The 11,190-nt window shown below is 45.5% G+C and overlaps 2 protein-coding genes and 1 long non-coding RNA gene across 4 annotated transcripts; 2 read left to right on the forward strand and 1 right to left on the reverse strand.

Moving 5' to 3' along the window:
• Positions 1-410: 410 nt before the first annotated feature.
• LOC130530492 (protein ILRUN-like) lies at positions 411-4,786 on the forward strand. Of its 2 annotated transcripts, none has more exons than XM_057041714.1 (5): positions 411-697; positions 1,816-1,970; positions 2,065-2,262; positions 2,621-2,940; positions 3,230-4,786. In XM_057041714.1, exons 1-5 carry the CDS (start codon positions 540-542, stop codon positions 3,263-3,265), a joined length of 867 nt encoding a protein of 288 aa, XP_056897694.1. In that variant the 5' UTR covers positions 411-539; the 3' UTR covers positions 3,266-4,786. The 2 variants fall into 2 exon arrangements, with proteins under 2 accessions (XP_056897694.1, XP_056897695.1); XM_057041715.1 differs by having other exon boundaries at positions 3,239-4,786.
• Positions 4,787-5,990: 1,204 nt separating this feature from the next.
• On the forward strand, positions 5,991-11,182 carry LOC130530491 (SAM pointed domain-containing Ets transcription factor-like). Its single transcript, XM_057041713.1, has 6 exons — positions 5,991-6,172; positions 8,388-8,801; positions 9,147-9,344; positions 9,553-9,597; positions 9,686-9,823; positions 10,210-11,182. The coding sequence occupies exons 2-6, from the start codon at positions 8,402-8,404 to the stop codon at positions 10,386-10,388; spliced, it is 960 nt and encodes a 319-aa protein (XP_056897693.1). The 5' UTR covers positions 5,991-6,172; positions 8,388-8,401; the 3' UTR covers positions 10,389-11,182.
• LOC130530494 (uncharacterized) lies at positions 6,777-8,395 on the reverse strand. The gene is made up of 4 exons (XR_008951851.1): positions 8,037-8,395; positions 7,323-7,411; positions 7,047-7,231; positions 6,777-6,955 (listed from the first exon to the last, which is right to left on the reverse strand). It is a non-coding gene; the product is annotated as an uncharacterized LOC130530494 (long non-coding RNA).
• Positions 11,183-11,190: the final 8 nt, after the last annotated feature.

Consider the following 11,190-nt stretch of genomic DNA (forward strand, 5'->3'; position numbering starts at 1 on the left):
TGCTCTGCCTTTTGGGGTGGCCAGAATCATATCGTGCGACATGGTAAACGAAACACAAAGGTGTGTATGTTTTTCCCCCCCATATTTAAAAAAAAAAAATCACAATCATTTGAAACACAAAAACTGATGATCGGGCGGAACTCTTTTACTACATTTGTCCTTTAAGAGTTTCACTGAATATCTAACTGATAGAGTTCAAGAAGTTGCGTTTGTGCGTGGGTAATCCAGTGAATCTAAATACCGAAAAAAAAAACCGTTTGAAAAGCCCCTTTTTCTATTTATTAAATTAATAATTTGTATTTTAACAGAACAGTTGTATATACGTAAGGCTCTTCTACTCGACCCATCCTCCGGTTGTTTTCTGCGGGTAGATGAGATGATGCATTGGAGGTTTTTGCCACCTCTGCCGAGGCTCATAGGTTGCGGCTCGGAGTCATGTGACATGCGCACTCGGCCCTGTTGTTGAGTGAGTTATGACAAGTTGAGGCCTCGGACTAAATTAGAAGAGAGAACCCCGAGTTTGCCCAGGTGAATCCACGATGGAGGGTATGGACCTGGACTTGGACCAGGAGCTTATGCAGAAATTCAGCTGCATGGGCACGACGGACAAAGATATCCTTATATCGGAATTTCAGAGGCTTCTCGGTTTCCAGCTCAACCCCGCCGGATGCGCCTTCTTTCTGGACATGACCAACTGGTGAGCTCGGTGATTCTTGCGGCCTGCTGGGTAGTTTGTCTTCGCGATGGAGTTAAGAGAAAAACCCAAAACAACCACACCATAACACTCTACATCGCGCTCTCGCTGTAGGAGGAACTGCGTTGTAGAAATGCGTAAAGGAAGTTTTTTCCGTTATTTTGATAGTTACGCGAGTGTTGTGACAGCTAGCGACGCCGTAGTAACGGAACTAGCGTTAGCTGAGTCACTGTGCCTCCCACTTTTGATCTGGGCGATGCTACACTGGACGGTAGCTTTGCAAGTGCTGCGTGCGTAACCAAGATCGCCAAAATATATATTCACTGTGTCCATAGGCTGGTGGCGACGAGGGGTGCGCGGGGTTTTAATGAGAAACGCGCCACAGTCAGCTGTGTAGTTGCCATTGTTGACATAAGTTGTGGCTGGCTAAGCTAGCCACTGACGCGATGTTGACGTTCGGCGGGCTCGGTATTGTGCCAAAAGGTATTTTCTGTAAAGCCGTGTGATGACTTTGTAAATATATGTGACCCTGTCGATAAGTGAGACGATTAAAGTGTTAATTCCGCTGCAGTCTCTGCCTGAAAATCATACTAGCGCTTATTACGTAACCGCTCGGTTGCGTTCGTGTTGCGCAATCCTGGCGAGTCCTAATGTCCGAGTTTCTGGATAAACTGGTCAACAAGTTGATCATCGTGACGCATTGTGTACTGGCTGGACTTTCAGTCGCGACCATGATGGGTCAGTGAGAAATCATTCAGAAAAAAACCTCAGCCCTTTTCTGAATTAATCTCCATGCGCCCTTGCAGTATTACACCAGTGCGGTTCTACGAAGCAGAACACGCACGTCTGTGGGCAGAACAGGCTGGAGTGGCATCACGTGATGCACTGTAATAGCTCCTCTGCAACGGGGTTTCTAAAAATAACAACGCTGGTTCATGGATGACGAGCACGCCACAGAAATCCTCATTCCAGTTTCTGCAGACTTTCAGTAGCTTCTATATTCAGAATTTCTACGTGTGTTTATGATTCTAGCATGCTTTTCGGTTCCCTTTGCCATTGTTATTTCATTAAATATATTAGCTCGTTATGCTTCATGTGACTCAACTGCTTCTCTTCCCCAGGAATTTACAAGCAGCCATTGGAGCCTACTATGACTTTGAGAGTCCAAACATCAACGCACCGTGCATGTCTTTTGTGCGTGACGTGACGATTGGCGAGGGTGAATCCGTTCCACCAGACACACCTTTCACAAAGACCTGGAGGATACAGAACACAGGTTTGCTGTTCATGCTGATTAAACCAGACTGTTGCCAGTAAGGTGGCCCCCGCCCCCGTCGTGCTGACTCCAGGCTTGTCCCTGTGGCTTTCAGGTGCAGAGTCGTGGCCTCCTGGGGTTTGTCTGAAGTATGTCGGTGGAGATCAGTTTGGTCACGTGAACATGGTGATGGTGCGTTCGCTTGACCCTCAGGAAATGACTGACGTCAGCGTGCAGATGCAAAGCCCCACGTCTCCGGGAATGTACCAGGGCCAGTGGAGGATGTGCACGGCTACGGGGCTGTACTACGGGGGTACGTTCCATCCCTGATATTTAACAGGTTTTTTTTGTCTTCCCGTTAAAAATGATGTAGCGAATCCATAAATGGCCTATTAGCACAGATGTAGAGTCATTTAATAACAGGATTTATGTCCTCTGGCACATTGAACATGTATAATGTATCTAACGGGAAGCTCCTGAAGTGTAACTCTATTAAAATTAGACTTTGCCCCAATATTTCATTTCAGTGTTTAAAGTTGGGTTTTTTTCCACTTCACATCTTTAGAGATTATGAAATGGCGTTTTATCAAGAACATCGCAGTTGTAGTAAATGACTGAAATATTCTTCTATGCTGAGCGACTGTGATCATTGAGCCTTTCGCTGTGCTCAGATGTCATTTGGGTGATCCTGAGCGTGGAGGTCGGAGGGCTCCTCGGCGTCACGCAGCAGCTTTCGTCCTTCCAAGCCGAGTTCAACACGCAGCCTCACCGCCCGCTGGAGGGAGATTACAACCCCTTCGCCTCCCCAGAGAAGAGCAAGTGCCCCAACAGCAATAGTCTCCATGATGCCGGTGGTCACAGGGTCCAGGAGGAACACTGGCAGGGAAGCCCCAACGAGCTGCAGCAGGATCAGAACGGACTTTCACACAACTCTGTGGATATAGTCGCAAGCAGTCTACAAACCAACCTGTCACTAGTCTCTTACAACAAGGTGGGCAACCTCGAAGGGAATTTCCCCAACGTCTGAAGCATTTTCCCTCTCCTTGACCTTTCTGTAATGCAACATTGCAGATTTATAGGCTGCCACTTTCTGACTTTGTACCAAAATTTCCCTAAAATCTTGAAGATATGAACGCCAGAAGTAATTTTTGAGTCAATTATTGAGCAAAGTTTTAACAGTTTTACTACAGTTTTAACACGCTACAACTAAGATCGCACTGTTGTTTCTCTTGACTTCATGTGCTGCAGCCACATCTCCTAATTCTGTTCCCTCCTCACAGGGTATAAAGGAGCCTTATCCTTTTGGGAACTCTTAAATCATGGGACTGACACAGTGAAGAAGCACTAAAGTGTACCTCTGAAGACTTTCACACCAATGAGGGCGAGGCTTTATCAGTAGCTGACCTAGTGGGTAATCAAGACACGTTTTATGCAAAGATCAGCTACACTTTTACACACCAGAAGCCAATTTTCCTGACGTGCAGCTCGAAACATCATCTGCGACTCACTGTATGCACGCGTGAATGCTAAGTTAAAAGTGAGTGCTCTGAGACTTTTGAGTGATTTTTTTTTAGTTGTCAGTGCAAATGAAACCATGAAAAGAGTGAGTTTTATTTTTTTTGTGAAAGTAGTTTTTCTGTGTGTGCAACTGACATAAGAAACTTTGGAGGAAAAGCCATTGATTTTGCCAACTGATTCTCCAGCTTCTGCTGATTTGGATCCCTGTTTCTAAATTGTCTGTATCTGGAACAAATCATTTTACATTATTATTTATACTCTTATTTTTAAGATGCACGTCTATAAGATTAAAACCCCCTCAGTTTTCCTCCAGGTTTAACAGAAATTTCAGTCGTTTCCCTGCTGACGCTGCACCAGCTGCTACCACCAGGGGGAGCCAGATCCAATCCCCACGAAAAGGGTCACCCTTTAAAATTATATTTGAAGTTTAATTTCTATGATTTGGTCTACGTAAAGTCAGAAAACAGGTGTAAAGTCAGGCTGTTTTTGAACATTAAGAAAATAATGTTTAAAATCATGATCAACTGTCCACAACTCACAGAAGTAAAGATATTAGCAGAATTCTTTTTGTCCTAAGACGTTGGTTCTTCCAAAGTCAACATGAATTAAGGTATAAATTTATTCTACAGGTGTTAATGTCACCCTGCTCTCGAATGACCTCAGTTTTAAAGCTGTCTTAGATGTGCTTTTATCATATTAAGCTGAATGTATTTGATGAATGTAGAAAGTGAGAATATTTGATTGACCAATAGATTCTACTTTTCTATTTTCCACTTGTGCATTTTCGTGTCTCTTGTTAAAAGTTGTGCGTGAACCATTCAAAGTATTGGCGCTTCACTGACTTTTCAAATCGTGCTCCAGCTTAGAAAGGCCATCGCTGATTCCTACAGAATTCATTTCTTGAGATGATCACGAATTGATCCTACCGGCTGATAAATCACACCCCGGACTGCAACCGTCATCTGTACTTTCCTCTTCAGCAACTCCTGAAGGGTCGAGCTTCAGCCGCTGCCAGAGTAGGACCTGTTTTACGACCCTGTGAGACCTGGGGGAGGCACCACCTCCTGTGCAGCGACGTGTCTGCCCACCCTAAAGCTTCACAGTACGGATCATTTGTCACGTGACGTCTGTAAAGTGCATCTGTAGGTTTTAACGTCTAGCTGAGTCCAGATTGCAGAGGGAATCAGTTGGCATTACACTGATGACAGCACATTGATGAGAGCCAGGAAGTGTAGACAGATGAACCCCCCGCCCCCCCCAAAAGAATTCCCCCAGCGTGTTTGATGAATGTTTGTATGATTAAATTATCACTAAAAACATTTTGGCCTCTTTAATTTTTCTGGTTTCTCTATACTTTACTATTAAAACTACACAAAGAACAATCTAAACTTTGTTTTCTGCTACATTTAACATATTTAAATGTTTTTTACTGTACTTTTTAAAAGAAACAATGTATTTACGAGGGGTCTGGCCTTATTGGGCCTTTATTAGCACAGGTAATCCTTTTGTTTTGCATGAAAAGACATTCCTGCACTATTCTAGCCGAAGGACGACGATGGAGCGCTTCGTTGAAGCGGCCGCGCTCCAAACAGGGCGGGCGGTGCGTGAGCTGTTTTCTTTGCTGATTTTGAAAACAGTAGTTCAAACATGGCACAGATCTGATAAGCTGCTGGCGCTGCACGGAGGTGTCGTGTTACTCCAGCAGCCTGGAGGGTTACTGGTCGACATAGCTTTACTACCTCCCAGGGCCCATTGTCTGTCAACCGATCCTGACCACCAGAAGCGCCCCAGGGAACCTTGCTGAGTGATCATTCTCAGAGCGGGAATCTACCGCCGGCTGGGTGGGTGGGGGGGTCATTAACGGCTCTTTTGAGACATGCGAAAGCTGGCGAAGACATTTAAATGTGATTTATATAGGCGGCCACGCGGGCTGCAGCCACTTTGAATATGGCGACTTGACTACACCAACATTACTGTTTAGTTTAAGCAAACATCTACACCATCTCTGACTGCTGCACTTGCCAAGACTACCAGTTATTCAACTTTTCTAAAAATAGATTTTAACCTTTTGAAAAAAAAATAACTGCCTCCAGGTGAACCGCGGCGCTGTAGCATCCTTATGTGTATATACGTCTATATGCTCTACGAAGGTCAAACCAAATCTACTCCATAAGTACTTAAAAGTTAAAACAGTCCTGCATCCCACATCCTAGCAGCCACAGCAGCTACTGTGGTGGAACAGGTGAGGAAGGTTTGACCTTCACCTGCAGCAGAACGCCGCAGCAGCAGCTGCATCTCACACAAGTGGGGGCTTTTTTGAGGAATTGCCATCCGAACAAACCTCGTTCTCTGAGCCGGAGTCCACCAAATCCACCGGTTGAAAGACTCGTCCGTGTTTGTTTAAGGAACTTTCCATCTCGGGACCGCCTCGAGTCATTATTATGCAGCTGGGGCTGCCTCCCTCGCTGGGACACACCCTGTCTTCCAGATTTGATATGTCACACAGCTTCCGAATAAGTTAAAGTCCTGCAGCTTTGGGCAGTGACGCGCTGATGATCCAGCGGCGAGTGCTGGGCAGGAGAGCTGAGCCAGTTCCAGCACATCCCCATCAGGGAGGAACCTCCGTGTCTCCACCCGCAGCGGGACTTTAGTCCAACTACAGGAAGAGTTGAGTGGGCAAATCCACAGTTGTCCAAACTAAAAAGGTAAGTCTCGCTGATTAATTTACTTTCGCCACTTTTATGACCCCTGGGCCACTGCTGCTGCTGTCAATGCCGCTGTGCCAGCAATGTAGACGTCAGCTGCTGCAGGCTAGGCTGAAATCAATCAGCTATCGATCATTTTAAGACTGAATGTCTGGAATATTCCTGAAATCATAGATGCCATTTATTCCTTTAATGATGCATTGCTGCCCCGGTGCAAACTCGACATATTGTTCAAGCTGGTCTCCTTCATTTTTTATTACCATGACTGGAATTTAAAATTGATGCCCCAATTTGAGGTAACAGCGGTCTGAATTAGATCTGTTCTCAGCCTGCCAACAGCCCGAGTTCCGACGCCCTCAAGGAGAATTCCGACTGTTTTTCAATCACACTGAACGTCACTTTTAAGTCCAATGAGTTGATTTCGCGACTTCATATTTGCATATAGACAGAAGATACACAAATATGTTGGCTTGTGTTCAAACTGTCAGGAGGAGAAGAATGACACCGCTCGGTGTTTTGTTGCGGGGCATCATTTGTCAGAGAAACAGTGGAATGAAAAGCATCCGCGGCTATTCATGACGGCTACATGTCACTCATATCGGGCTGGAATTGAATACAGCCGTGACTGCTGCTTTTATTAGAGACACGCAAAAAGGGAATTGTGCCAGAAAAAAAAAAAAGAAAGGATAATCCAGAAAAGCAAGTTTCGACTGCCTCCAAACGTTTAAACTGCTGGTGCCTGGAGGCAACAGCCACGGCGAGACATACCTTCACATATGACAACTGTGAGAGAAGGTAGTTGCTGTTACGGCCCCATTCAGGGGAATTACTCAGATATCCAGAGACATGGTTAATTCAGGCTTTAATTACTCACAACATTCCAGGATTTGGGCCTTTTTTTCCTGCATCATCGCTGTCATATTGTTAATGACCCAGGCTGGTCTGACACCATTCAGAACCTTCGAGCTCATTCTGTTCTCTTTTCCAACAACAGTTTCTTAATTAATCACTCGGGAGTCTCAGGATCCCTGACTCTGACGGCTCAGCCCGTGTCCTGTCCTGTATTCAGATTTGATTAACACTATTGGACGTTTGGAAGGAACTTGAGAACCGGTCTTTTTCAAAGTCGCCGTGGAAACTTTACCCTGACCTTTGCATTGTGGATTTACCATTAGGGAGGAGGAGAACATCCCTGCGTGATACCGGGAGCCGGTGATGAAAAGGGGCCGACTACAGATGCTGAAATATAAAAGTGTGATCATGAGGGAAAGTCTGGACAAACACGTCAACTGTCAACACTTCTAGTGAATAGAGCTAAGAAGACAGAGTCCTTGTTTCAAGGTTTCTGCAAAGTAAATAGAAGGGCGCAAATGTCAGGTTTACATTTGGATTGCAAACTGTTTAAATATTAGGCACTAAGGGATGGAGCATCAATGGAAGCCTGTCCAACAGGCGTAAATGTTGGGCAGGGTGTTAATCTGTCATCACGCTGATAAATGTCATTCACCTTTATCTAAATCAATAATCTTTGTACTGACACTAGGTGTATGACTATTGACTATGTTCCTATGGTAACAGATTAGTCTCGAGTTGATTTGAAAACATATGAAACTGACTGAAACAAGCACCAAAGACACAATTCTGTCTTAGGAACGGAAGCAAACTTTCTTCATTTACTATTTCAAGGTTTGTTTTCCAGGCCAAATCTAATCTCTTAAATTTCAATAAGTGCGTGTCTGACATGATTCATGTTCACCGCATTTGTATTGAGAGGTGACGTGACTAAAACCGCGACTGTTTAATGTCGTTGGAGGATTTTTGGACCATAACCAAAACACCAAATGACTCAATTGTTGCGTTTTACCTGTTAAACGTGCGTTGATTCCGCTGCGAATTGATGGCTGACAACTTCCGGGGAGGATTGTCGAACTTAATGACGTCACCCCGTCTTCTGTGCGTTGCTGGTCATCAGTGCGTGTTAAATGACAATATGTCATTAATTTGACTTCAGAATTTAAGTGAATAAAATTGTATTCCCTCGGTGAGAATTACAGAGAGTCCAAAGGTGCGCACGGATGCGCAGAATTTGCACATTTTCAGCGCAACCAGACCATATAATAAAGACCTGCATGCTCGCTCTGTCTGTCTGTCTGTCTGCCTGTCTGTCTGTCTGGCACAGAACCTGTGAAGATTGTCGATTTATCTATTTTTGCAGCGTTAAACCTCAGCATGGGGACTCCAGGCTGCACTCCACACTCCGCTGTCTTCATCAGTCACCCCCACTACATGGACACCAGGACAGACTGGCTGGATGAGGACGTCAAACCCCCGCGCAGCTTGTTGGGGCTGCCTGACTTTGGCTGGTCTGGGGTCTGCCTTCCCTACTGTGACAGGATAGCCACAGAGGAAGACCCCTGGATGCTGAGGATGACAGAGGGTTCCGCTCCTGCTGCGCTACCCTCCAGGACTTTGGAGCCCTGCTCAATCAAGCCCAACCAATCCCAGGAGCCCTCCTCTGGGATGGAGGGACAGATGGAGGAGCGCTACCTGGAACAGGTCCAGACCATGGTGGTGGGAGAAGTGCTGAAAGATGTTGACACAGCCTGCAAACTGCTCAACATTGCATCAGGTACACTCTCACACTGGTACAAAGGACTGTGAGATTCAGGTGTGAGGACATTCAGACGTAGCCTCCACCTCAAAGTTTTCATTTCTTTGTTTTCTCTCCCGTCCGCTCTGACGCAACAGGCAGTGGCATCGAGGCCCTGCCCACCTTAACCAAACATTTCTGTTGACAGTCGTAAAAAGTCTATTCTGATTCAGAGTGTTTGCCTTCGTGAGTGTCGCTTCCGTGCCCAACAGTGAAAACACTCCCGACTCTCCCACTGACACAAAGTGACTCTTCTTAATTGTTTTTCACCGACTCGTCCCGCCCGCCACACTAACGTTCCGCTTCCTGTGCTGCCATCTTCAGACCCCTTAGACTGGAGCTGTGCGCACGTTCAGAAGTGGCTCCTCTGGACGGAGCACCTGTACAGGCTGCCACAGGTCAGCGCCACGTTTCAGGAGCTGACGGGCCGGGACCTGTGCTCCATGACGGAGGCGGACTTCAGGCAACGCTCCACGCAGTTTGGGGATGTCCTCTATGCTCACCTGGACATCTGGAGATCTGGTAAGAACTGCAGAAATGAACAATGGGCGGTTAAAGTAAGGCCTCATGCTTTGACTGATCCAGGATCTGGGTTATGACAGATTATATTGCATGTGAGACCATATGCAAGCATGTGTGTAATGTTCATAACATGTCCATGTAAATGCACAAACAAACCAAACCTGCGATGTGTAAACAGTCATGTGACTCATTTTGGTCTGTTCGTCAGCTGCTGCGATGAAGGAGCGCTGCCCACCGGAGGACAGCAAATCAGGTGAGTCCTGGCTTTGGTGCTGAAGGACGTCTGGTCCAGTGTATCTCATTAAAGCGCCGTGCTCACGCTCTCTGAAAAAACCTTCCAGAGACCGACGATGATTCCTGGTCGGACGTGATGTGCAGCTACCCGAGCCAGCCCATCCATCTGTGGCAGTTCCTCCGAGAGCTGCTGCTCAAGCCGCACAACTACAGCCGCTGCATCCGCTGGCTCAACAAAGAGAAAGGTGAGGCCACGTGCTCACACCTGGAGAGAGCGCCGTGTTCCACACCTGGAACAGGCCAAGCCCCTTAGGAAATGGCTGAAGGGAGTCTACTACCTGCTCTCCCTGGACCAGTATACCGAGAGCCTTCTATTCAGATTCCGACACGCAAACATGAAGGAATCAATCCAGTCTAATTATTAGAGGTTGGATGTGGTTGTAGTGGAATAGCCGGCAGCTCATGATGCTAAACTACTATTCTTGTTGACTTAGCACGCCGTTAAAGTGTGCTAGTTTGATGCAAAGACAATAGAGGACTTGATACCCAATAGATGTTAAAGTGTCTGACTTTGGACTTTGCATTTTAATCTGATTAGTATTAAATTCTGTTTTGTTTCTTTCACCCGAAGGGATTTTCAAAATCGAAGACTCCGCCCACGTAGCCAGACTGTGGGGCATCAGGAAGAACCGGCCCGCCATGAACTATGACAAACTGAGTCGCTCCATACGTCAGTACTACAAGAAGGGCATCATCCGAAAGCCGGACGTGTCTCGCAGACTGGTGTACCAGTTCGTCCACCCCGTATAACGGACGTGAGAATGGACATATGCAAGCTATGCTGGACATACTGGGTGTAGAGTAGACGTAACGGGACCGTTATAGCTCGTCATGTGGTCTTTGTGTGTTTTCATTTTCAATTGTAAAGACTGCCTACTGAACTATGCACTCCTGCCTATCATGATAACCATCTTACTTTCGTGCCCCGGCCACTGTTTTGTGCGTCGTGCCCACAGTTGTCTGTTGGCGTCTTTAGAAAAACGTGGCGCATGTTTGAGTTCCCTACATGAACCCATTTCACCCTCTAACATTTCAATTTTAAAGTCAGTTGTTTATATTTTCATTCCCATTGATGAGTTTGATGATGGAGAGATTACCTTTGCAGCTCCTGTGCAGCCACATGCTACGCAGCAGTAGCTTAGCTTAACTTATTTTAGCTTATAGCTTTGGACTGCTGTAAGGTATCAATCAAATCATCAAACTCGTCAAAAGAATGATTTTCTTAAAATCAAAATATATACCTATATTACGAAACCCTTTTTTTTGTAAAAAAAAAAATCATCTTTATACATACATCTTTATTTTCAGAAAAACAAATTAAGGCTTTTCTCTAAAATTTCTGATTTTTATAGCAACGGTTCTTGTTGTTTTATATCAAGCGCAGAGAATTTTGTAAAAGTTGCAGAGCAATACCTGATATTTTATCCAATCTGCCTTGACGGGTATCGATTTTCATTTTATAGATTTCTATCACCGTCTTCATGACTATCTGTAATAAAATGATCAATCTCTATTCATCTGTCTCTAAAGCAGGAGCAGCATCAAAAAACAC

Source organism: Takifugu flavidus, chromosome 8, assembly GCF_003711565.1.
Source record: "Takifugu flavidus isolate HTHZ2018 chromosome 8, ASM371156v2, whole genome shotgun sequence".
In the NCBI taxonomy this organism is placed as follows: Eukaryota; Metazoa; Chordata; class Actinopteri; order Tetraodontiformes; family Tetraodontidae; genus Takifugu; species Takifugu flavidus.

Coding starts and splice junctions, on each gene's coding strand:
- LOC130530492 (XM_057041714.1), top strand. CDS start 540: ATGGAGGGTATGGACCTGGACTTGGACCAGGAGCTTATGCAGAAATTC. Junction 698..1,815: donor TTTCTGGACATGACCAACTG/GTGAGCTCGGTG, acceptor TCTCTTCCCCAG/GAATTTACAAGCAGCCATTG. Junction 1,971..2,064: donor CTGGAGGATACAGAACACAG/GTTTGCTGTTCA, acceptor TGTGGCTTTCAG/GTGCAGAGTCGTGGCCTCCT.
- LOC130530491 (XM_057041713.1), top strand. CDS start 8,402: ATGGGGACTCCAGGCTGCACTCCACACTCCGCTGTCTTCATCAGTCAC. Junction 8,802..9,146: donor ACTGCTCAACATTGCATCAG/GTACACTCTCAC, acceptor TGCCATCTTCAG/ACCCCTTAGACTGGAGCTGT. Junction 9,824..10,209: donor CTGGCTCAACAAAGAGAAAG/GTGAGGCCACGT, acceptor TTTCACCCGAAG/GGATTTTCAAAATCGAAGAC.